A 24,540-nucleotide genomic window follows, 5' to 3' on the forward strand; every position below is an offset into this window, starting at 1 on the left:
CTGGCGCTTTTAGGGAATATAAAAGTGGATAAATCTCTGGATCCTGACAGGATATTCCCTAGGACCTTGAGGGAGGTTAGTGTAGAAATAGCAGGGGCTCTGACAGAAATATTTCAAATGTCATTAGAAATGGGGATGGTGCCGAAGGATTGGCATATTGCTTATGTGGTTCCATTGTTTAAAAAGGGTTCTAAGTGTAAACCTAGCAATTATAAGCCAGTTAGTTTGACGTCAGTGGTGGGTAAATTAATGGAAAGTATTCTTTGAGATGATATATATAATTATCTGGATAGACAGGGTCTGATTAGGAACAGTCAACATGGATTTGTGCGTGGAAAGCCATGTTTGACAAATCTTATTGAATTTTTTGAAGAGCTTATGAGGAAAGTTGATGAAGGTAAAGCAGTGGATGTTGTCTGTATGGATTTCAGTAGGGCCTTTGACAAGGTTCTGCACAGAAGGTTAGTTAGGAAGGTTCAATCGTTAGGTATGAATATCGAAGTATTAAAATGGATTTAACAGTGGTTCGATGGGAGATGCCAGAGAGTAGTGGTGGATAACTGTTTGTCAGATTGGAGACCGGTGACTAGTGGTGCGCCTCAGGGATCTGTACTGGGTCCAATGTTATCTGTCATATACATTAATGATCTGGATGATGGGGTGGTAAATTGGATTAGTAAGTATGCAGATGATACTTAGGTAGGTGGCGTAGTGGATAATGAAACAGGTTTTCAAAGCTTGCAGAGAGATTTAGGCCAGTTAGAAATGTGGGCTGTACGATGGCAGATGGCGTTTAATGCTGATAAGTGTGAGGTGCTACATTTTGGTAGGACTAATCAAAATCGAAACATACATGGTAAATGGTAGGGCATCGAGGAATGGAGTAGAACAGAGAGATCTAGGAATATTGGTGCATTACACCCTCAAGGTGTAATCTCATATGGATCGGCTTTTGGTATGTTGGCCTTTATAAATCAGCGCATTTAGAATAGGAGTTGGAATGTACTGTTAAAGTTGTACAAGGCATTGGTAAGGCCGAATTTGGAGTATTGTGTACAGTTCTGGTCACTGAATTATAGGACAGATATCAACAAAATAGAGAGAGTACAGAGAAGATTTACAAGAATGTTACCTGGGTTTCAGCACCTAAATTACAGGGAAAGGTTGAACAAGTTAGGTCTTTATTCTTTGGAGCATAGAAGGTTGAGGGGGGACTTGATAGAGGTATTTAAAATTATGAGGGGGATAGATAGAGTTGACGTGGATAGGCTTCTTCTATTGAGAGTAGGGGAGATTCAAACAAGAGGACATGAGTTGAGAGCTAGGGGGCAAAAGTTTAAGGGTAACATGAGGGGGAATTTTATTTACTCAGAGAGTGGTAGCTGCATGGAACAAGCTTCCAGTAGAAGTGGTAGAGGCAGGTTCAGTATTGTCATTTAAAATAAAATTGGATAGGTATATGGACAGGAAAGGAATGGAGGGTTATGGGCTGAGTGCGGGTCAGTGAGACTAGGTGAGAGTAAGCATTCTGTATGGACTAGAAGGGCCGAGATGGCCTGTTTCCGTGCTGTAATTGTTATATGGTTATAAGGGCAATCTTCAATTTTCACTCAGTTTTTAAAATGTTTGATTGAGTCCTGTTCTAGTGTTATGTTGGAGATGGAAAACAGAAGAAAGGCAACTCTGAATGCTCCAACATGCACAAGTCAGATAAAATCTCGAAATATATTTGTCTCCATTTTCTAGATGACTGCGTCTATCAGCATTAACCACTTACCTTGAACGCTGATGAGGGTCAGTGGCTCTGTTTTCGGAACCATGTCATTTGGCTTATTGATGGCAACATCAAATGTTTGAGTTTTGCCTAAGTTGAAGGAAGAAAACATTTATTTATTCATAATATATTCTTTGTATACTACTATATCATCAAAACTCACATTATCATTGACTCCAAATCTTATAACTTCCAGCCTAACTACACTTCGATGCATCTTCATCACAAGGAACGCAGGAATTCAAGATTACTTTTCTCAAGGACAATAAAGAATAAGTAATGAATACTGATTGTGTGGCGTGTGGCCAAGTGGTAAAGGCGTTCGACTAGCGATCTGAAGGTCATGGCCGAGGTAGCGTGCTTTGTCCTTGAGTAAGGCACTTAACCACAAATTGCCCCAGTCCACCCTATCAGGGGGTGGGGGGAGTCTCGTACTCTCAGTCACTTCACACCACAGAAACCGGCATAAGCACTGGCCTGATGAATATATGGCCTGATAAAGGCTCGGGTCAGACTTTAACTTTAAAAAATGAATATTGATTGCCAACGATGCCTATAATCTGTACTTTAAATGAATTTTCAGAGCTCTTTACGGACTGATTATCGAGGTAAGGTCATTGAGAGTATCTTAAGAGGCAGTTGATTTTGAAAGATTGAGGAATCAAGAATTGTGGGAAGTGACACAGAAGAGGAGATGAAGTTGGGGCAGAGCAACCATGAATTGTGAGACAGGTTTGATGGACTGACTAGCCAGCTCCTCCTAATTTCCTGCATTCTTACTTATTTTTCTCCCAACTATTTGAATGTTTTTTTTTTAATCTTCTTAAATCTCTTTTGTCACCAGTCATCCTGCAGTTTACAGTATTGTAGTTTAGTACTTAAGTTTATCACAAGTATTCACAAGATAACCTGAAGAAGGTAAACTGAAGAGAGATACATAATATAGACAGGAATAAAGAGTTGATGTTTCAGGCCAAGAACCTTCATCAGGACTGTCCTGATAAAGGCTGTCAGCCTGAAATGTTGTCTCTTTATTCGTTTTCACAGATGATGCCTGACCCGCTGATTTCATCCAGGATTTAGTAAATGTTACTCTGGAATACCAGCTTCTGCAGAACCTCTTTGTTTAAGGTAAACTAAAGTTGGCTGATTTGATTTTCCCCTCTTTGTGCTATAAATCAGAAATCCCTGTAAGTAAATTGAGAAATACTTGATAACATTGAAGTGCAGCAGAGAATTTGAACTAAGCATCTAAAATCTTCCTTTGACCAATGTAGAACCATTGGAGGTACTGAGAGAAACCATCCCTAAATAAAGGCTGTTCAGTCTGTTCCTTGTTCTTACTTGGTAAAGGACGATCAGAGAGATGTTCAGTAATGTTTCCATTTCTAATGAACCCAAAAACTAGTCTTTTGTAAATCCTGTGGAAGTCGTGACAAGGCAGGGGTTAAAGTAATGTTCAGCCAAGGGTAGTTTACAGATAGTGTGCAGTCAGCCCAAGCAAAAAAGTTTTTTTAAGAAAGACTTTTCAAGAGCATAGTGCCCCTTTGCAGAGTACAGGGCCAAAGCCATTTGGAATATGGATTCAAGATAAGACTGCAAACAAAGGATTCTAGGGTTATGCTTAGGATCAGTTACTTTACTAAATCTGACTATTACTGGCCTTTAACATGGAGATTCTGTTGGTTATTAATACCCGTATTATCATATTGTGATTTGTGATTGATTATGCAAATAAGGAATTTGAACACCTACAAGATTTTCATTTAGTCAGACAATTTCTGTATAAAAATATTATTTCTGTTCAAGCTTTAGAACAGTGAGTGTGATGGAACCAATTCTGTTCTCCTTGTGCACAGGTTATTAAAATATGATAGAGAACGAGTGCAGGCTTTCAGAGTTCAGTTAATCAGTGACAACAATCCCACAGAGAATACAGCAGAAATATATCTCAGTCCAATCATGCTAAACTGCACAAGAAATACTCTGGATAAATGATGGCACAGGGGTTCAGAGCCATTCTGATGAACTCATTTTATTCACCAGCTCCACAGCCAAAACTGAAAAATTTAATTGAATTGCACCCAGGACTCTGAGCTAAAAAGACACTGCATCCTCTTCCTTTGAAAACCAGCAAACTTTTCACATTGATGAGTATCACATTGCTGTAATGTCTAAAATAAGGAATTCTTCAATATAATGCATCAATAGTCTAAGTGTTCCTTGTCCAGACAGGATGCATCACAGCTTTGTATAGCAAGAAGACCAAAGAAACTGCAGAGAATTGTGGACAGTCAGCACATCTTGGAAATCAGCCTCCCCTTCATGGACTCTACACTTCTCGCTACATTCTTAAGCTGTCAACCATGCCTTCAGCTTCCAAAACACAAATTTCTCAGCACTCCAATAACTTCACTGCCTTTCGATTTTGACTCTTGACCTCATTCATCAACACTCATCCACAGTGGAGAGGTCAAAGATTCAATGACCATCTTAGTGTAATTCTTAAAAGACATGCTGAGTTTCCAATTCCCTGTCACATTAATTCATCATCTCAGTCTTGCTACACTTTCCTGGTTGTCTGCTACAATTTGCAAACAAGCTCAATGAACAATACACGACTGGACAAGCTCAATTCATATTAAAGTCTTCTGACTCAACACCGAGCTTTATAATTCCATGCATTAGATTTAACCCTAATCCTAATTTTGGAATGTCAGGACCTCCAATCCACTTAGAACATAGAACAATACAGCACAGTACAGGCCTTTCAGCACACAGTGTTGTGCCAACCCTTAAACCCGACCTCCCATATAACCTTAAATTCCTCCATGTACCTGTCTAGTAGTCTCTTAAACTTCACTAGTGTATCTGCTTCCACCACTGACTCAGGCAGTGCATTCCACGCACCAACCACTCTCTGAGTAAAAAACCTTCCTCTAATATCCCCCTTGAACTTTCCACTCCTTACCTTAAAGCCATGTCCTCTTGTTTTTCTTAAAATATTTGTTATTCAATTTTCAAATTTAATTAGAATAATAGAATAATATCTACTCTCCCCTCCCCTTAACCGTCTCCCCCAAAAAAACAGCGCATTAAAAAACAGAAAAAAAGAAAAAAAAAAGAAAGAAAGAAAGACTGCCTGGATATCGGAAGGTCTCCACATGCTCCATGGAATTCAAAATAAATTTAATATATGTATTTGTTCCTTTCCCCAGAGGACCGACATCTTTATCGTCGGAGCACCTATATATACAATCCTATCTATTGTAAATAAGGGTGCCAAATACTCAGAAATGTGTCATATTTATTCTTTAAATTATAAGTAATTTTTTCAAATGGAATAACAGCTAAATATTTTATTATTCCAATGATCCATACTTAAATTTGAATCCAATTTCCAAGTAACTGCAATAGCCTTTTTGGCTACTGCCAATGCAATTTTTATAAATGCTTTCTGATACTTATTCAATATAAGTTTCAGTTTTATTCCTTCAATGTCACTTAATAAAACTAATATTGGGTTATGTGGAAGTTGTGTTCCAATAATTTGTTCCAATGAAACAAGACCAAGTAGAATGTAAGAAAGTACCAATTTCTTGATTACATCAAAAACATTGATCAGATAATTTGGGTTTAATCTATTTATTTTTTGCGGTGTAATATATAATTGATGTAAAAATTACATTGTACTAATCTGAGTTGAATATTTATTGTATTTGACCAACTTATTTCATCAATATTAATATTCAAATCAGTTTCCCATTTTTGTCTTGACTTATGGATTCCTTGTTTAAGTGTCTGTTTTTGAATCAAATTATACATAAAAGAAGTAAATTTTTAAATTTTTCCTTTTTGAATTAAAGTTTCAATTTCATTAGGTTTTGACCATAACATTGTTTGATCCAGTTTATCTATTAAGTAAACTCTTAATTGAACATAACAAAAAAAGTGTTATTTGATATTTTATATTTATTCTTTAATTGTTCAAATAACATCAATATACCTCCTTCATAACAGTCTCCTATACATCTAATCCCTTTTGGTACCAATTATATAAAAGTTGATTATCCATTGTGAAAGGAATAAGTCTATTTTGAGTAAGAGGTCTCCTTGCTAATAAAGATTTCTTTATTTCATCATCGACATTTATCTTATTCCATAAATCAAATGTTTTAATATAGGAGATTCTTTCTTTTCCTGTATCCATTTAGGTTCCCATTTATATATAAAATCTTCCGATGTATTTTCTCCTACCTTATCTAATTCTATTCCAATCCATGCCAGTTTTTCTTTGTCAAAAAAAGATGCAATAAATCTAAATTGATTTGCTTTATAATAATTCTTAAAATTTGGAAGTTGTAACCCTCCTAAGTCAAATTTCCATGTCAATTTTTCCAATGATATTCTTGACATTTTACCTTTCCAAAGAAATTTCCTCACATATTTATTTAAGTCTTGAAAAATCTTCTGAGGCAATTGTATTGGTAGTGTTTGAAATAGATACTGTAATCTAGGAAATATATTCATTTTTACGGCATTAACTAATGTTATTGGTAACATCATCCATTTATCAAGATCTTCTTGAATTTTTTTTCAATAGTGATAAATAATTTAATTTATATAAATTCTTTATATCATTATCAATTCTCATACCTAAATACTTTATGCCGTTTATCAGCCATCTAAATTGAGTTGCTAATCGACACTGACTATAGTCTCCTTTAGTAAGGGGTAAAATTTCACTTTTATCCCAGTTTATTTTATACCCTGATACTTTCCCATATTCTTCCAGTCTAGAAGATAATGTATGCAACAAATACAATGGGTTTGTTAAATAAATCAAAACATCAGCAGCAAATAAATTAATCTTATACTCCTCCCGATTAACTCTAAATCCCTTAATATCTGAATCAGTTCTAATTAATTCAGCTAATGGTTCTATCGCCAATACAAATAAAGCAGGACAACCTTGTCTAGTTGACCTTTTTTAGCTGGAATGGTGTTGAAATTTGGCCTTTTGTCACTACTTTAGCATTGGGATTAGTATTTAAGGTTTTAATCCAGTTTATAAAAGGTACTCCTAACCCATATTTTTCCAATAATTTAAATAAAAAATCCCATTCCAATCTATCAAATGCTTTTTCTGCATCCAAAGCTACTGCCACACTCATTTCTTTCTTCTTTTGTGCCAAATGAATTATACTAAATAACCGAGTTACATTATCTGCCGATTGTCTATTTTTAATAAATCCTGTTTGATCCATATGTATTAATTTTGGTAAATATTTAGATAATCTACTAGATAAAATTTTTGCTATTATTTTATAATCCGTATTCAACAAAGAAATAGGCCTATATGATTCCGGTTTTAAAGGATCTCTATTTTTTTTGGCAATACTATTAAAATCGCTGTTGAAAAAGATTCTAGAAGTTTATGTGTTCTTTCCGCTTGATGTATTAACTCCATAAAAGGAGAAATTAGTAAATCTTTAAACTTTTTGTAAAATTCAGGTGGAAAATCATCCCCTCCTGGAGATTTATTACTCTGAAGTGATCCTAAAGCTTCTTCAACCTCTTTTAATGTAAAAGGCATATCTAATCCCTTTTGTTCTTCCGAATTCAATTTTGGGAGAGTTATTTGTGATAAAAATCTTTCTATCTCATTAACATCATTTTGTGATTCTGATTGATATAATTTAGAGTAAAAACTTTTAAAGGTTTCGTTAATTTCTAAAGGTTTGTAAGAAATTTTATTTGCACTTGTTCTAATTGCATTTATCATTTTGGAAGCCTATCCTGTTTTCAACTGCCAGGCAAGAATCTTATGTGATCTCTCACCTAACTCATAATACCTCTGCTTAGTTCTCATAATTGCTTTTTCTGTTTGATATGTCTGAAGCGTATTATATTGTAGCTTCTTATTGACAAGTTGTTTTTGTTTTTCTTCTGTCATATGCCTTTGAGATTCTTTTTCTAATTCTGTAATCTTTTTTCCCAGTTGGTTTAATTCTACCATATATTCCTTCTTTATTTTAGAAGTATAACTTATTACCTGACCTCTCAAATATGCTTTCATCGCTTCCCATAATACAAATTTATCATCAACCGAATAAAAGTTTGTATCCCAAAAAAATTGAATCTGTTTTTCATAAAGTCACAAAGATCTTGACATTTTAATAATATTGAATTAAATCTCCATCTATAAATCGGTTCCTCCTTATCCTCCATTATCATTATCATTATTAAAGGAGAATGATCTGACAATATTCTTGCTTTATATTCCATATCTTTCACTCTATCCTGAATATTTGTTGATAGTAAAAAAATCTATCCTTGAGTAAGTTTTATGTCTGTTTGAATAGAATGAATAATCTCTTTCTCTTGGATTGATTCTTCTCCATATATCAATCAAATTTAAATCTTTCATCAATGATAAAGTCAATTTTACTACTTTCAATTTTGTAACAGCTTTGGTTGATCTATCTAAAACTGGGTCTAGACAAAAGTTAAAAGTCTCCACCTATTAATATTTTATCATGTGCATCAGCCAAATTCAAAAAGGTTTCTTGTATAAATTTTGCATCATTTTCATTTGGTGCATAAATATTCACGAGAGTCCATAATTCTGAAAAAAGTTGGCAATGTATAATCACATAACTCCCCACAGAATCAGTTATTACATTTTGTCTTTTAATTGGTAGTGTTTTATTGACCAAAATTGCAACTCCCCTCGCTTTTGAATTAAATGAAGCTGCAATAACACTTCCCACCCAATCTCTCTTTAATTTTTGATGTTCTATCTCTGTTAAGTGTGTTTCCTGCAAGAAGGCTATATATACCTTTATTTTCTTAATATATGTTAAAATTCTTTTTCTTTTCACCAGTCCATTAAGCCCATTAACATTAAAGCTCAAAAAATTCAGTAAGTTAGTCATTATTCTTAACAAGTTTACTCCAATCTATAATCTCAACTCTTATAGTTCTCGAAGGAATCTCTTTGAAATTCTCCATGTTGTTATGTGTCTCCCCCCCCCAATCATCCAGGCAAAGAAAAAGAAATAAAAGAAAGATAGATTATAAAAAAAACAAAATACCCCCGTACTAATGTTGCGAGTGAAAAAAACTACAACATTACCCCCCTCCATTTTGCGGGCCATGGCTGCCGCCATGATTACACACATGAATCCCATGGCAATCGATCAGAAGCTCTTCCAGCTCCCCCGTAACAAAAAAAAACATATATATAAAAAAACTTTAATATCACTACTCCCGATTAATACTCCTCATTCTTTTACGTTTCTTCCCCCTATCATATAATTAAGAATATATTTGTATATTCTTCCACCCTTAAAGATCCACCAAGTCTATTCCCTATCCCAGTCTTCATCTTTAATCCTTCTCGCTCCCCTGGATTTCTCCCTGTATCTAGCGAATATTCAAAGATTCTTGTACAAACTCCTCCACCTTTCAATAATCAGTAAAAAAAAAATATTTTTCCGTCAGCCAAAAAGATCCTCAATGTTGCAGGATGGTGCAGTATAAATTGATAACCATTTTTCCATAGGACTTAGTTCACTGGGTTGAATTCCTTCCTTCTCTTCAAAAGCTCATAACTTCCCTTCTATCATCAATGGCCTGTTCCTCTTTTTGGCAGCTTGGGCAGCTGCCTGAAGAATCCTTTCTTTGTCTTGATAGCTTTAACATGTTATTAAAATTGATCGTGGATTTTGGTTGTGTTGTGTTGAGGGGGACGTCACGTGATGACGTAGGATCGAGATGTGGAAATCCAGCTCTCCCGTAAAAAATCAGTAAAGTATCATTAAATGAAGAAAAGATAATAAATAGTTTTTGAAAACTACTTATAAACTACTCAAGGCTATTTTAAGATATGCCTAATAAACAGAAACAGAAGAAGACTACCGCTTTGATGACACCGCAAGATGGGAAGAGAAGGGGGCCTACTGCTGCGATGGAGCCTCATGCTCAGGTTGGATCTCCTTTCGAGGAGGCACACTTACTCTCCGGCGCTGAGGGGCAGGAGGCGATGGCAATGGTGGCAGTCCCTGGGAGGAAGAAGCAGGAATTGCACATGCATAAAGAAGCGGGGCATGCGCAAATTGGTATAAGCCGAACTACAAGTTCCGACTGCCACTGAAAGTGACAATGATTTGGAGTTAAAATCAGATTCTCCGGAGAATACAGATGATGAAAAGGAGGAAGAAGAACAAGAAGAGATTAAAAGTAAAAAACATCGTGGAGACATAAGAGAGGCCTTAGTGCAAGCAATGACTGAATTAAAAGTAATAAAAACAGATGTTAAAAACATGAAGACTGTGCTTGATAATTTTATGAAAAAAACAGGAGAAAATTTAAACCAGGCAGCATCCTGGTAAGTCTCCTCTGTACCCTTTCCAATGCTTCCACATCCTTCCTATAGTGGAGCGACCAGAACTGGACACAGTACTCCAAGTGTGGCCTAACTAGTTTTACAGAGCTGCATCATTACATTGCGTCTCTTAAATTCTATCCCTCGACTTATGAAAGCTAACACTCGATAAGCTTTCTTAACTATCCTAGCTACCTGTGAGGCAACTTTCAGGGATCTGTGGACATGTACCCCCGGATCCCTCTGCTTCTCCGCACTTCCAAGTATCCTGCCATTTACTTTGTACTCTGCCTTGGAGTCTGTCCTTCCAAAGTGTACCACCTCACACTTCTCCGGGTTGAACTCCTCAGCTCACTTGTAAATGTCAATGACGTATCTCAGTAAAGGGATAGATGCAACACTTTGTTCCCCCAGTGCATCATAGTCCAACCTATCTGAGGGTTTCCATACTCTTTGATACCTCCTTATCTCATCTTCAGCTCCTCCAAATTCAACCACCCCTTGTGATCCTTCCTGTCCTAGAGGCTGCCTCCTCCTGTCTATCACTTGTGTCTTCTGGCAGCTCAGGTCCCCCTGCTCCATGACTGAACTGTAATCCTTTCACTTTAATCAGGTGTTGCTAACAGGTGATACCTCTCTCAGAAAGGGGTGTCCTCAGTTAATCTAATAGTCTGGCAAGTTCTCTTCCAATAACTAACATTGAACATCAGTAGAAAAGGCATCTTCACATTCCAACATCTTCTGAGTTAATCTTTTTTTCCATTCCTCGAGCATTCTGGCAAATTTAGGGGTTCCTGACATTCTAGCTACTCCTCCAAGATGTAACATGACAGGTTCAGGCTGGGTGTACTGCACATTTTTTCATTTTTGCCCATCATCCTGCTTAGAAGGAACTTGTACCTTCTCAAAAGCAGCTCTGAACATGGAGAATGGACAAGGTTTCAAAACGTTCTCTCCATTTCCCTCCTTACATGCTCCCAGGAGCCTTCTCACAATGGCAGTATTTGTTTCCACAAGAATGCAAGCTCCACCCTTTTCAACTGGATCCAAGCAGACCAACACTGGTAGGTCAATAGTCTTAGTTACTACATCGGCTTCTGAAAACTCCATTCTCGATTACAAGTAGCCATACGTGTACTCATCAGTACTAAGCCATGAATCTCAAGGGCACTGAGTGACATCAATGGTAAATTGGTCAAATACCAGTTGTAAAAGGATCTATAATGCAAAGCATAAACACCTCCAATCTGTATGGATAGATGAGAGTTTGGTCCCACTAAATCTTCAGGAATAGTGTTTTGTACTTCAGTATTTCCCTTGAAACACTGATAGGAACGTATCCTCTTCGAAACATCAGCCCATTCCTTTGCTTGGTCCCTTCGTAGTTTTACCTCTTTTCTTCACTGTTTGACTTTCCGAAGATTTTCCTGTTCTTCACACTCTCACTTGAAATTTTCATCTTCTCCACAGTTGTAACAGAAAATACCAGTCACTTCTCTGGTCAAGGGACCCGCTCAGTAGCAGTCCTCAGCTTGGTACGTCCCACCAGTGGGTTCGGCTTCCTATTGGCCTTGTCAGGCTTGTTGGCAAAACCAACCGATATCATCCAAAATACCTCAGCCCTCAGATCTTTCATGACATCCTGCTCTTCTGTAGTATCAGGAACAGCTTTAGCAAAAGAAGCTACTACCGAGGACTTTCCCCTATTGATGGAGGCCTCCCACTCCTCCATTGCATTTTCCTGCTAAATTCAGAGTAAATTGGTAAAAGATGGTGTATCTCGTGGATCATCTGAATATGTAGAGCAATCACGTCTTGTGACAGTGCGCCCTTCATAACTCGCTCCATCCTCAAGCAATTTCTCTCAGACAGTTGAATGTCCCTTCTGTGGCACAAACAGTGCAGTAGCTTCTCCAACCTGAAATGTAGGCAGACAACTCCTCTTTCTTCTGAAAAGTGCTCTGAGCTTGCAGGTAATTAGCTGATGTGGCTAATAGATTTTCTGCCTTGACAAAGCTCACTATATCAGCCATCGGGCCCTTTAAGCCACTTACCAGTCTCAGTTTTTTCATATTATCTGAGCACTGCCATTTATTCAATAGCTGAGACATCTGCTCAGCCTAAGCCTCTTCTTCCCCACTCGGTATGGGCTTGATCCCAGAGAACACTCCCTGCCTATAACAACTTTGGCTCTCTGCAGGTATACTTCTGCTTTTGTCATTAGACTCATTATTCCTTTCACATCAGACAACTCCTTCCCTTCACTCCGCGTAAACAAGAGTAACTTGTCTTTAAAGCATCCTCTGTCGGCTACAGGAAACTCAACTTCCAAATCGGCACCCTCCCCTACACTCCCCTCTTCTCTAAAACCATAGATGGCCCATGACCCCACTTCTCCAGGTGCTGCAATCACTTGAGGCAAATCCACTCCTGTCACATTGTTAGTCTCAACTAAAACAACTTTGCCCGCCGTTTAGTCAAACTGTGGTTCCATGATTGTAACTTCCCCTGAGACTGGAACCGAACTTAAAACACTCATCAGCAATTCATCTGGGCTATGAATCTCCACCCTGCTCAGAACACAAAACTTAGTTATAAGTAATTTCTTTGAATTGGACCCACGCTTAATCCCTGCAGTGTCCATAATCATGTAGCTTGATTACTCTCTTAGACAACAGGCTTAAACACACAAACCACCTAATCAATTCTTAGAGCAATTACACAGTATTTTTTTACATGATAGACCCTACAATGAAACCTCCTTTTACCAGGTGTCTCTAGAGATGCAGCTTGTTAGCTCCTTACTAACAGCCACTGGACTCAGTGGTGAGAAAACTATCTTTCTCAAAACAGACAGACAGACAGACAGACATACCTTATTGATCCCGAGGGAAATTGGGTTTTGTTACAACCACACCACCAAGAATAGTGAAGAAATATAGCAATATAAAACCATAAATAATTAAATAATAATAAATTAATCATGCCAAATGGAAAAAATAAGTCCAGGACCCACCTATTGGCTCAGGGTGTCTGACACTCTGAGGGAGGAGTTGTAAAGTTTGATGGCCACAGGTAGGAATGACTTCCTATGATGTTCAATGTTACATCTCGGTGGAATGAGTCTCTGGCTGAATGAACTTCTGTGCCTAACCAGTACATTATGCAGTGGATGGGAGACATTGTCCAAGATGGCATGCAACTTGGACAGCATCCTCTTCAGATACCATCATCAGAGAGTCCAGTTCCATCCTCACAACGTCACTGGCCTTACGAATGAGTTTGCTGTTTCTGTTGGTATCTGCTACCCTCAGCCTGCTGCCCCAGTACACAACAGCAAACATGATAGCACTGGCCACCACAGACTCATAGAACATCCTCAGCATTGTCCGACAGATGTTAAAAGACCTCAGTCTCCTCAGAAAATAGAGATGGCTCTGACCTTTCTTGTAGACAGACTCAGTGTTCTTTGACCAGTCCAGTTTATTGTCCATTCATATTCCCAGGTATTTGTAATCCTCCACCATGTCCACACTGACCACACTGGATGGAAACAGGGGTCGTCGTTGCCTTAGCCCTCCTCAGGCCCACCACCAGCAACTTAGTCCTTTTCACATTAAGCTGCAGATGATTCTGCTCGCACCATGTGACAAAGTTTCCGACCGTAGCCCTGTACTCTGCCTCATCTCCCTTGCTGATGCATCCAACGATGGCAGAGTCATCAGAAAACTTCTGAAGATGGCAAGACTCTGTGCTGTAGTTGAAGTCCGAGGTGTAGATGGTGAAGAGAAAGGGAGACAGGACAGTCCCCTGTGGAGCCCCAGTGCTGCTGACCACTCTGACACACAGTTTTGCAAGCTCACGTACTGTGGTCTGCCATTCAGGGAATCCATGACACCAGGGAAGCATCCACCTGCATCACTGTCAGCTTCTCACCCAGCAGAGCAGGGTGGATGGTGTTGAACGCACTGGAGAAAACAAAAAACATGACCCTCACAGTGCTCGCCGGCTTGTCCAGGTGGGCGTAGACACGGTTCAGCAGGTAGACGATGGCATCCTCAACTCCTAGTCGGGGCTGGTAGGCGAACTGGAGGGGGTCTAAGTGTGGCCTAACCATAGGCTGGAGCTGCTCTAGAACAAGTCTGTCCAGGGTCTTCATGATGTGGGAGGTCAATGCCACCGGTCTGTAGTCATTGGAGCCACTAGGGTGTGGCGTCTTCGGTACAGGAACGAGGCAGGACATCTTCCAGAGCACTGGAACCCTCTGGAGACTCAGGCTCAGGTTGAAGACATGGTGAAGTACTCCACATAGCTGGGGGGCACAGGCTTTGAGCACCCTGGGGCTGACACCATTCGGGCCTGCAGCCTTGCTTGGGTGGAGATGTTTCAGCTGTCTTCCCACCTGCTCAACTGTGAAGCCCATGTGAAAATCCATATGCTTAGGTGGGCTTCAAAGGTAGTCATGGCCAAAGGGTGGTAGTGGGGATGAGGTCCCACTGCAAAACAAATGCTCTTCATGGCGTGCGTCTCAAACAGCCTCTGACAACCAAGTCCAGCTTCTGGCCTTTACATGTGGCATAGTTCTTATTTCCAGTGGAGTTATTCTCACTACAGAAGCAGGGAAAAGGCAAGCCATCGGCACTTTAAAACCAGTTGCTACGGGCAGACAGGGCTCGTTAACCGTGGATGGTTGCTCACCTAGGAGATTTCAAACCTCTGCTGCCTTGCGGCTATATCCGCTCACGGGAGAGACTTTGGGAGTAAACCCAGAGGAAAAATCCGGAGCTGGAGTCCCGAAGGCGGCTGACTGCTGTACCCAGCACCGGCACGGCAACTCCTGCGATGCTGCTGCAACCAAACTTTTGACCTATCATCAGCATGGAGAGGGGGGTCCCACTGAATGGGCAATAGATGGATCTTCCATATCAACTCTGCCCTGGCTTGCACCCTGGAGCTTTGCTTACCAGAGGCGCAGTACCCATGGTCGACCACGACTGATGGAGGCCACACACAGGGTTGGTGCCAGGGTCTGCGATGTTTCTGAAAGTGTCCACAACACCTTGAAAAGGGTGGGTGAACAGCTAGAAGTCATTGTATACATTGGCACCAATGACATAGGAAGAAAGAGGAAGGAGGCCCTGAAAAAAGTATCATGGGAGTTAGGAAGGAAGTTGAATACGGGGCCTCAGTGGTAGTAATCTTGGGATAATGCCTATGCTTAGGAGATGGTGAGGATAGGAATAGAATGCGCAGTTGTGCACAGCTGAAGAATTGGAGCAGAAGGCAGAAATTCAGGTTTCTGGATCATTGGGATCTCTTCTGGGGCAGGAGTGACTTGTACAAATGGGACAGGTTGCACTTGAATCCAACGAGAACCAACATCCTAAAGCTGTTGGCAATAGCTTAAACTAATATGGCAGGGGCTTGGGAACCTGTCTGACAGAACTTCGGGTGAGCCATCAGGTTTACAAGTGCTAGGTGTAATATTAACATAAGCAAGGACAAGCCAAGGATTGGGTACAAATGTGGACAGAGTGAAGAGTTAAGTTGTAACAGAGAGGCAAAGTCCAAAAGGGCGAAGAATGCAGGACTAATGGTGCTGTATTTCAATTCATGTAGTATTCTGAATAAGGAGGATGAACTTGTTGCACAATTAGAACTTGGTCACCATGATGTTGTAGGCATCACGGAGTCATGGCTGAAAGAGAGTGATAGCTGGGAGCTTCATGTCAAAGGATATACTTTGTATCGAAAGGACAGGCAGGAAAGCATAGATGGTGGTGTGACTGCTGGTAAGAGATGGAATTACATCTTTAGAAATAGGTGACATAGGATCAGAGAATGTCAAGTCTTTTTGGGTGAAGAAACTGCAAGAGGAAAAATACCATTATGGGGATCATATATTGGCCTCCAAATAGTAGCCAAAATGTGGGGTTGAAATTGCAAAGCGAGCTGGAAAGGGCATGTAATAAGGGTAATGACACAATTGTAATGGGGGGAGATCAAAATGCAAAAGACTGGGAAAATCAGGTTGGTGTTGGATCGCAAGAGAGGGAATTTATTGAATGACTCTGAAGTGGCTTCTTAGAGCAGCTTATGCTTGAGCATACTCAGGGAAGGGCAATCTTAGATTGGGTGTTGTGTAATATTCCACATTTTATTTAGGAGTTTAAAGGAACCCTTAGGAGGCAGTAATCATAATATGAGTGAATTCATACTGCAGTTTGAGAGGGAGAAGCACAAGTCAGATGTTTTGATATTGGGACGGAATAAAGAGAATTACAGAGGCACGAGAGAGAAGCTTGCCCAGGTGGATTGGAGGAGGGTACTGGCAGGTTGATGGCAGAACAGAGGTGGCTGAAGTTTCTGGGATAGTTCAAAGCACAGTATAGATATATCCCACAGAAGTAGTTCTCAAATGGCAGGGTAGGCAACTCTGGCTGGCAAGGGAAGTTAAGAACTGCATAAAAGCTAAAGAAAGGCCATATAATGTAGCAAAAATGAGTGAAAAGTTGGATAATTCGGAAGTTTTTAAAATCCAACAAAAGACAACTAAAAAGTGATAAGAAGGGAAAAGATGAAATACAAGGGCAAACTAGCCAATAATATAAAGAGGATATTTGAAAGTGTTTAGTTATATAAGGAGTAAAAGGGAGGTGATAGTTGATATTGGACCACTGGAAAATGATGCTGATGAGACAGTAAAGGAGGACAGTGAAATGGCAGATAAACTTAAATACTTTGCATCAATCTTTACAAGGTCATAAGATAACGGAGCAAAATTAAGCCATTTGGCCCATCAAATTTGTTCTGCCATTTCATTATGTCTGATACATTTCCCTTTCAGCCCCAATCTGCTACGTTCTCCCATCTTTCTTCACACCCTGACTAATCAAGAATCTATAAACTTCAACCGTAAATATACCCAATGACTTGGCCTCCACAGCAACGAGTTCCACAGATCCACCACCTCTAGCTGAAGAGCTTCCTCCTCAACTCAGTTCTAAAAGGACAACCTTCTACTCTGAGTCAGTGCCCCTGGTCTTAGACTCCCCCATCATAAAGAACAGCCTCGCCACATCCACTCTGTCAAACCCTTTCAACATTCAATAGGCTTCAATAAGATCACCCCTTATTCTTCTGAATTCCAGTGGGTACAGCCCCACAGCCATGAAATGTATTTTGTATGACAAGCCTTTCAATCCCAGAATCATTTTCTTGCACCTGCTTTGAAACCTCTGCAAGGTCAGTGTACCCTTTTTTTAGATAAGGGGCCAAAAACTGCTTGCAGTACTCCTTGAGGCATTACCAGTGTTTTTTAAAGCCTCAACATTACATCCTTGATTTTATAAAGCCTTAACATTAAATCTTGCCTTTATAAGACAATGAGGCATAGGAGCAGAAGTAGGCTGTTCACTCTACTGAGTCTGCTCCACCATTCCATCATGGCTGATCCTGGATCCCACTCAACTCCGTACACCTGCCTTCTTACTATATTCTTTGATGCCCTGACTGATCAGGAAACAATCAAACTCTGCCTTAAATATACACACAGACTTGGCCTCCTCCACAGTTTGTAGGAGAGCAATCCACAGATCTATAACTCTCTGACTAAAAATATTCCTCCTTACCTCTGTTCTAAAGGATCACCCATCAATTTTGAGGTTGTGCCCTCTAGTTCTGGATGCCCTCACCATAGGAAACACCTTCTCCACATCCACCCCATCTAGTCTTTTCAACATTCACTGGGTTTCAGTGAGATCTCACCACAGACTCAACCTACAAATTATCCTTATGGGAATCTAGCATGAAGACTCCCAAATCCCTTTGCATCTCCGATTTTCTGTCTATTTAAATATAGTCTACCATTATTCTTTGACCAAAGTGCATGAAAATACACTTCCTAATACGATTTCTGCTGCCACTTCTTTGGCCATTCTCTTAATCTATCTCAAGTCCTTTGGTAGGCTCTCTGCTTCTAACTGCCCCCTCCACCTACCTTTGTATCATCTGCAAACTTTGCACAAAGCCATCAATTCTGTTATTCAAGTCATTGATGTATAACATTAAAAAAAGCAATCCCAGCACAGACTCCTGTGGAAAGGTTCCCCTTATTAACTGCTTTATCCATGCTAGTGTGCATCCTGTAATACTATGGACCCTTACCTTGTTAAGCAACCTCATGTGTGGCACCTTGTCAAAGGCTTTCTAAATATACTGGTACACAAGATCCACCGATTTTTCCTGCATTTTGTTTCTTCAAAGAATTACAATGGATTTGTTATGCAATTTTTTTTCCTTTTGGAAACCATGCTGACTACGGCCTTCTTTTTCATTCGAAGTTGCACTGATGATGTTGCTAATGTCTTCACAATCTCTTCATCCACCTCTTTCAGAACCCTTGGGTGTATACCATCTAGTCCAGGTGACTTATCTATCTTCAGACCTTTCAGTTTCCAAAGGAACTTCTCCCTAGTATTGGCAATTTCACATACTTCTGCCCCCTGACACTATGGAATCTCTGGCATACAGTGAAGACTGATGCAAGATACTTATAGTATTCAGTTGGCCTGCCATTTCCTTGTCCCCCATTACTACCAATATCTCCACTCATTTATCTTTAGACTACGTATTTGAAGACTACGTATTTGGTATCCTCTTTAATATTATTGGCTAGCTTACCTTCCTATTCCATCTTTTCCTTTATGATATTTTTAGTTGCCTCCTGCTTGTTTTAAAAGTTTCTCAATCCTATAACCTCCCATTAATTTTTGCTCTATTATATGAACTCTCTTTGGTTTGCTCTGCATCTTTAATCCTGATTCCTTTATCTTTTCCTCATTTGCACCAAATAGTACCAATATAAGAATCAATTCCATTTCTCTCTCCACAGTTACCACTGAAGATTTGTCATACTTATAGTTTCTCTTTCTTTCTGTTCTGACTAAATTACTGATCATTTGCCCTAACATCATTTTTATCTCCAGTAAATTTGGTTTGATAAGACTCTGGTGAAGCAAAATTGAGGGACAATTTAAATAGAATATGTTGTTACCAACAAATACATATTTTGAGGGGTTTCAAATTAGTGGACACTTACCTTTGGGTTCCAAAAATTGATTATATGCTGGGAGTTCAATCTTTACTCCTTCTGGCTACAGAAAGAAAGAATACAGTAAATATGTAAAGGTTTGGTTTCCTCTAGGTGTTCATTTACTATAAGTTATTTACTCTGCACTCTATGCAACTTTCCATGTAATACACCTCAGTTTATAAATGTGAGAGCTCGGAGTTGACTGATAATAGATTTCAGTATTGCCTTCAAAACAATTCAACACTAGCATATAAGACACTGGAAGGAGCCACACAGGTGCATCTTCTTCTGCAGGCTCCCTATCATCACATTTTGAAATATATCACCATTCCTTCATCATCACAGACTAGAAATACTGTTTATTCATTAACAGTGAATAAAATGAAATACTTAGCAACTGCTGGATTATCCTTCTGCCCAATCGCCACTCCCAAATTATATTCCCAGGAAAACTATCAAATGTTCAAGTTTGTTCGAATGTTTGAACCTTTCAAATTCAGATTCTGAGCAATCCAAAGCTTTGCATCAGCAGTTCAATACTATTTCAGACATCTGACCTGATGTGAGACAATTCTTTCATAATCACTTATGTTGCTGGATGTCAGAAGTTTAATTATTTTGAACTTACCATTACTTGGAGCGGCTTTTTTACTCCGTCAGTCACAAAGACATCCATAACTGAGGCCTTGGCTTCAATTACTATTTCTCCCACAGTCAAAGGAACTATAACATAAGGCACCACAGTGGATGATTGCTCAGGAACAGTGAGTTTAACAGAATATCGTTTTGATGGTGTTGCACTGCTGCACAGCTTCTCATTGTATGGAAACTCTACACGAACCTGGAATTTTAAAAGTACCAAAAATGTATTAGCAGAAAATGTAAAAAACAACTTCTCTCAGTACTATAATGACATCACTATTTAGTGAAAGGCTTTTTCCAGATAAGGCATTAAAGGGAGTTAGGGCATGTGTCCTTGGTAAGAGATTCCTTTGCAATTAATTTGAAGAAAACAGGACAGTTCTGCAGCCAATATGTTTGCTTCAGACGACATCATGAAAGCAATTTACCCACCCATTACCTCATTGCTGTCTGTGGGATCTTGCTGTGTGTGCACTTGTTTTGTGCTTTCTACATTTCAATCATGAGTAGGTTTAGATATACAGCACAGTAACAGACCCACATGACCAGAAGCCCTACTGACCCATACGTCTTTCGAATGTGGATAGAAATCAGTGTACCCAGAGGAAATCCACGCAGTCACAGAGAGAATGTAGAAACTCCTTACAAACAGGGGTGGATTTGAATCCAGATTGCTGGCACCATAATAGCATTTTGCTAGCCACTACACTACTATGTCTCTGCACTAATCTTCAAGCAATCCAAAATTGACTGTAAAGCATATTGTGTTGCCCTAAGATTTTGAAGAATCCATATGTAATTACATATAACAATACTACATAATATACAAAAGTGAATATAGCAGCATAAATAATAGTTTAATGACAGATGGTTGATAGAAGATCTATTTTCAATCCAGTAAACTTAAGTGACTAACAATTAAATTTTTCTAATAGATATTCATTAGACTGGGATCAGCAAGTTGTTTTAAAGGAAAAGGTTTGTAGAACTGGCTGTGGAACGTAAGACAAGGTTCTAGAGCTACCTCCCAGGGTGGATGTGGTGTCCACTGGCTGAAAAGAGGCACAAGCTTGGGATCAGAGATCCATTATTTTAGCATTGTAGAAAGAAATTATTTCTCTCAAAGACTTGTGAATCTTTAGAATTGGCCACCATGAGTTGCATGGACGAGTTGATTTGAAGTTATACAACAGTTTAGCATGATCTGCGTTTCTCAGAGATTCCAACTTATGTTTGTCTTGTTCAAATCCCTTCATGCCCTTCTGACTATCATCTGTCCTCTTCACACCCTACAGCTTCAAAAATGCATATCACTGAGGCTGGCTTTCTTGCACATCTATTGTTCCCTCCACCCCACCAATGGTGAACACAAGACAACATGATTTTGTCTGCTTGTATGACCTTCCAGAAAATTTAAATCTTTTGCCTCTTCACATTTAATCTCTGATCCCTCTCCTGTAACTCCTCTTCATCCAGTTACACTTCTGAACTTGGACCATTGCTATAAATGCAACACTATTCACTTAAACTATTCTACACCCCATTACACAACTCTATTTCATTCATTGCAGGATTTATAATGATCTTCTTGTGACCAAAGTCTTTAGGATGTCTAATATCGTTGCCAAACTTACTTGAATTTCTGAAGTATGATAATTGTAAAGGACTGCTCGAATTTCCACTTGTTCATTGCGAACAGCTGAGTATGGAAGTCGAAGGTCGATGAAAAAGTCTTTCATTACAGTCAGTTCATAGGGTTGTGCAATGCATACTCCTGTAACAAGAAGTTTTAATATTCAAAATAGGCACCGCACTTAACAGTATCTGTTGTTATATTTCACAGAGAAACCAAATTACTTCCAAAACAGGAATAAACTTAATTTCCTTCATGTTAACCTCATACTTTGAAGGAATAACTTTTGCATTACCATCAATTGATACAGATTTAAATTGACTGCTCTGCCATAATATAATACAAATTATCTCTGATTTGAGGTAGAAACATTAAAAAATTGTAGAGGTGTTATATTACTCAAATGACCAATCACATTTTGTGTGTTTTTACTTTGAATTAGAGAAACATAGAACATTACAGCACAGAAGTAGGTCTTTTGGCCCTTCTTGGCTGTGCCAAACTATTTTTCTGCCCAGTCCCACTGACCTGAACCTGAGCCATATCCTTCCAAACCCCTCTCATCCATATACGTTTGTTCCTGTCAAAGTTTTTCTTAAATGTCAAAAGTGAGCCCGCAATCACCATTTCATCTGGCAACTTATTCTACACTCCCATCACTTTCTGCATGAAGAAGCCCCCCTAATGTTCCCTTTAAACTTTTTCCCCCTTAACCCATGACCTCTGTTTTTTTTTCTCCCCTAGCCTCAGTGGAAAAAGCCTGCTTGCATTCATTCTATCTATACCCATCATAATTTTATACACCTCTATCAAATCACCCCTCATTCTCCTATGCTCCAGGGAATAAAGTCCTAACCTATTCAGCCTTTCTCTGTAACCAGTTTCTCAAGTCCTGGCAACATCCTTGTAAACCTTCTCTGCACTCTTTCAACCTTATTGATATCCTTCCTGTAATTAGGTGACCAAAACTGCACACAATATGCCAAATTCGGTCTCACCAATGTCTTATACAACCTCACCATTACATTCCAACTCTTATACTCAATACTTTGATTTATAAATGCCAATGTACCAAAAGCTCTCTTTATGACCCTATCTACTTTTAGGGAATTATGTATCTGTACTCCCAGATCCCTCTGTCCTACTGCACTCCTCAGTGTCCTACCATTTACCTTGTATGTCTTACCTTGGTTTGACCTTCCAAAGTGCAATACCTCATATTTGTCCGCATTAAACTCCATCTGCCATTTTTCAGCCCATTCCTCCATCTGGCCCAAATCCCTCTGCAAGCTTTGAAAACCTTCCTCACTGTCCATTACACCTCCAATCTTTGTATCATCAACAAATTTGCCACATTATCATCCAGATCATTGATATAGATGACAAATAACAATGGACCCAGCACTGATCCCTGTGGCACACCACTAGTCATAGGCCTCCACTCAGAGTAGCAATCCTCCACTACCACTCTCTGGCTTCTTCCATTGAGCCAATGTCTAATCCAATTTACCACCTCTCCATGTATACCTAGTGACTGAATCTTCTTAACTAACCTCCCATGCGGGACCTTGTCAAAGGCTTTACTGAAGTCCATGTGTGTACCATCCACTGCCTTCTCTTCATCCACTTTCCCGGTAACTTCCTCAAAAAACTCTAATAGATCGGTTAAACATGACCTACCATGCACAAAGCCATTCTGACTTTTTCTAATAAGTCCCTATATATCCAAATACTTGTAAATCCTATCTCTTAGTATTCCTTCCAATAATTTACCTACTACCGATGTCAAACTTACTGGTCTATAATTTCTTGGCTTACTTTTGAGCCTTTTTTTAAACTTCGGAACTACATGAGCTATCCTCCAATTCTCCGTCACCAGCCCTAACTCATTTCCTAATATGGGATCTAATATTTCATCCTCCCTAGTTGTACATCTGTATATTGATTTAGAAAAATTTCCTGAACACATTTTACAAACTCTAACCCATCTCGACCTTTAATAGTATGAGAGTCCCAATCAATGTGTGGAAAATTAAAGTCCCCTACAATCACAACTTTCTGTCTCCTGCAGTTGTCTTATCTCTCTGCAGATTTGCTTGCTGACTATTGGATGGTCTATAATACAACCCTATTAATGTGGTCATACCTTTCCTGTTTCTCAGCTCCACCCATATGGCCTCAGTAGACAAGCCCTCTAATCTGCCCTGCCAAAGCACAGCTGTAATATTTTCCCCGACTAGCAAAGCCACACCCAACCTTCATCCCTAGGCCTCTATCACATCTGAAACATTGGAACCCTGGAACATTCAAGAAGGTTGCTGAGGATCAGTAACAATGGTCAAAGGCATGGGCTAATAAATATTCAGATGCTATCCAATTATGGTCAATATTATGTGTCTATTCAAGTGGTAGACTGCACCTGGAATGAATAGTATCAGTTTTAATGATAATGTACAGTTTCCCCGAGGAAGAACTTTTTCAGTTGATGTATCAAAAGACTCACAGCAGCAAGTCCATTTGTTTACACCTTGAAAATTAGAATATTTCTGATTTCAATACAGACCTCCTCTGATTGACAATGATATTCCACAACAATTCACCAATGTCCTAGCTAGGCAGCTGTTACTAAGAACATGTTCCTGTTTCTTTCTCTGCCTCTGTCTCTGGCATCTGTCTTAAACAATAGATAACCCTTGTGTTCTTTTAGTAGCACATAAACCTTCCTTGACAGTCGCTTGTCTTTTCTGCATCTTTTTTTCTGGTGTGTTCTTTTAGTAGCACATAAACCTTCCTTGACAGTCGCTTGTCTTTTCTGCATCTTTTTTTCTGGTGTGTTCTTTTAGTAGCACATAAACCTTCCTTGACAGTCGCTTGTCTTTTCTGCATCTTTTTTTCTGGTGTGTTCTTTTAGTAGCACATAAACCTTCCTTGACAGTCGCTTGTCTTTTCTGCATCTTTTTTTCTGGTGATTGTGACTGACTGAAGAAATAGGATAAAACTGATAACAT

The 24,540-nt window shown here is 39.2% G+C and overlaps 1 protein-coding gene across 1 annotated transcript in view; it reads right to left on the minus strand.

The window, feature by feature from the left end:
• The window catches only part of LOC132385622 (complement C3-like), a 300,827-nt gene that overhangs the window by 117,435 nt on the left and 158,852 nt on the right, over positions 1-24,540 (minus strand). The window contains exons 20-23 of the mRNA XM_059957796.1: positions 21,534-21,673; positions 19,886-20,098; positions 19,264-19,318; positions 1,778-1,864 (exon numbers count right to left, since the gene is read on the minus strand). Coding sequence (XP_059813779.1) covers positions 1,778-1,864; positions 19,264-19,318; positions 19,886-20,098; positions 21,534-21,673 — 495 coding nt within the window. The remainder of the gene's footprint in view (positions 1-1,777; positions 1,865-19,263; positions 19,319-19,885; positions 20,099-21,533; positions 21,674-24,540) is intronic.

Source organism: Hypanus sabinus, assembly GCF_030144855.1.
Source record: "Hypanus sabinus isolate sHypSab1 chromosome X1 unlocalized genomic scaffold, sHypSab1.hap1 SUPER_X1_unloc_2, whole genome shotgun sequence".
Taxonomy (NCBI): domain Eukaryota; kingdom Metazoa; phylum Chordata; class Chondrichthyes; order Myliobatiformes; family Dasyatidae; genus Hypanus; species Hypanus sabinus.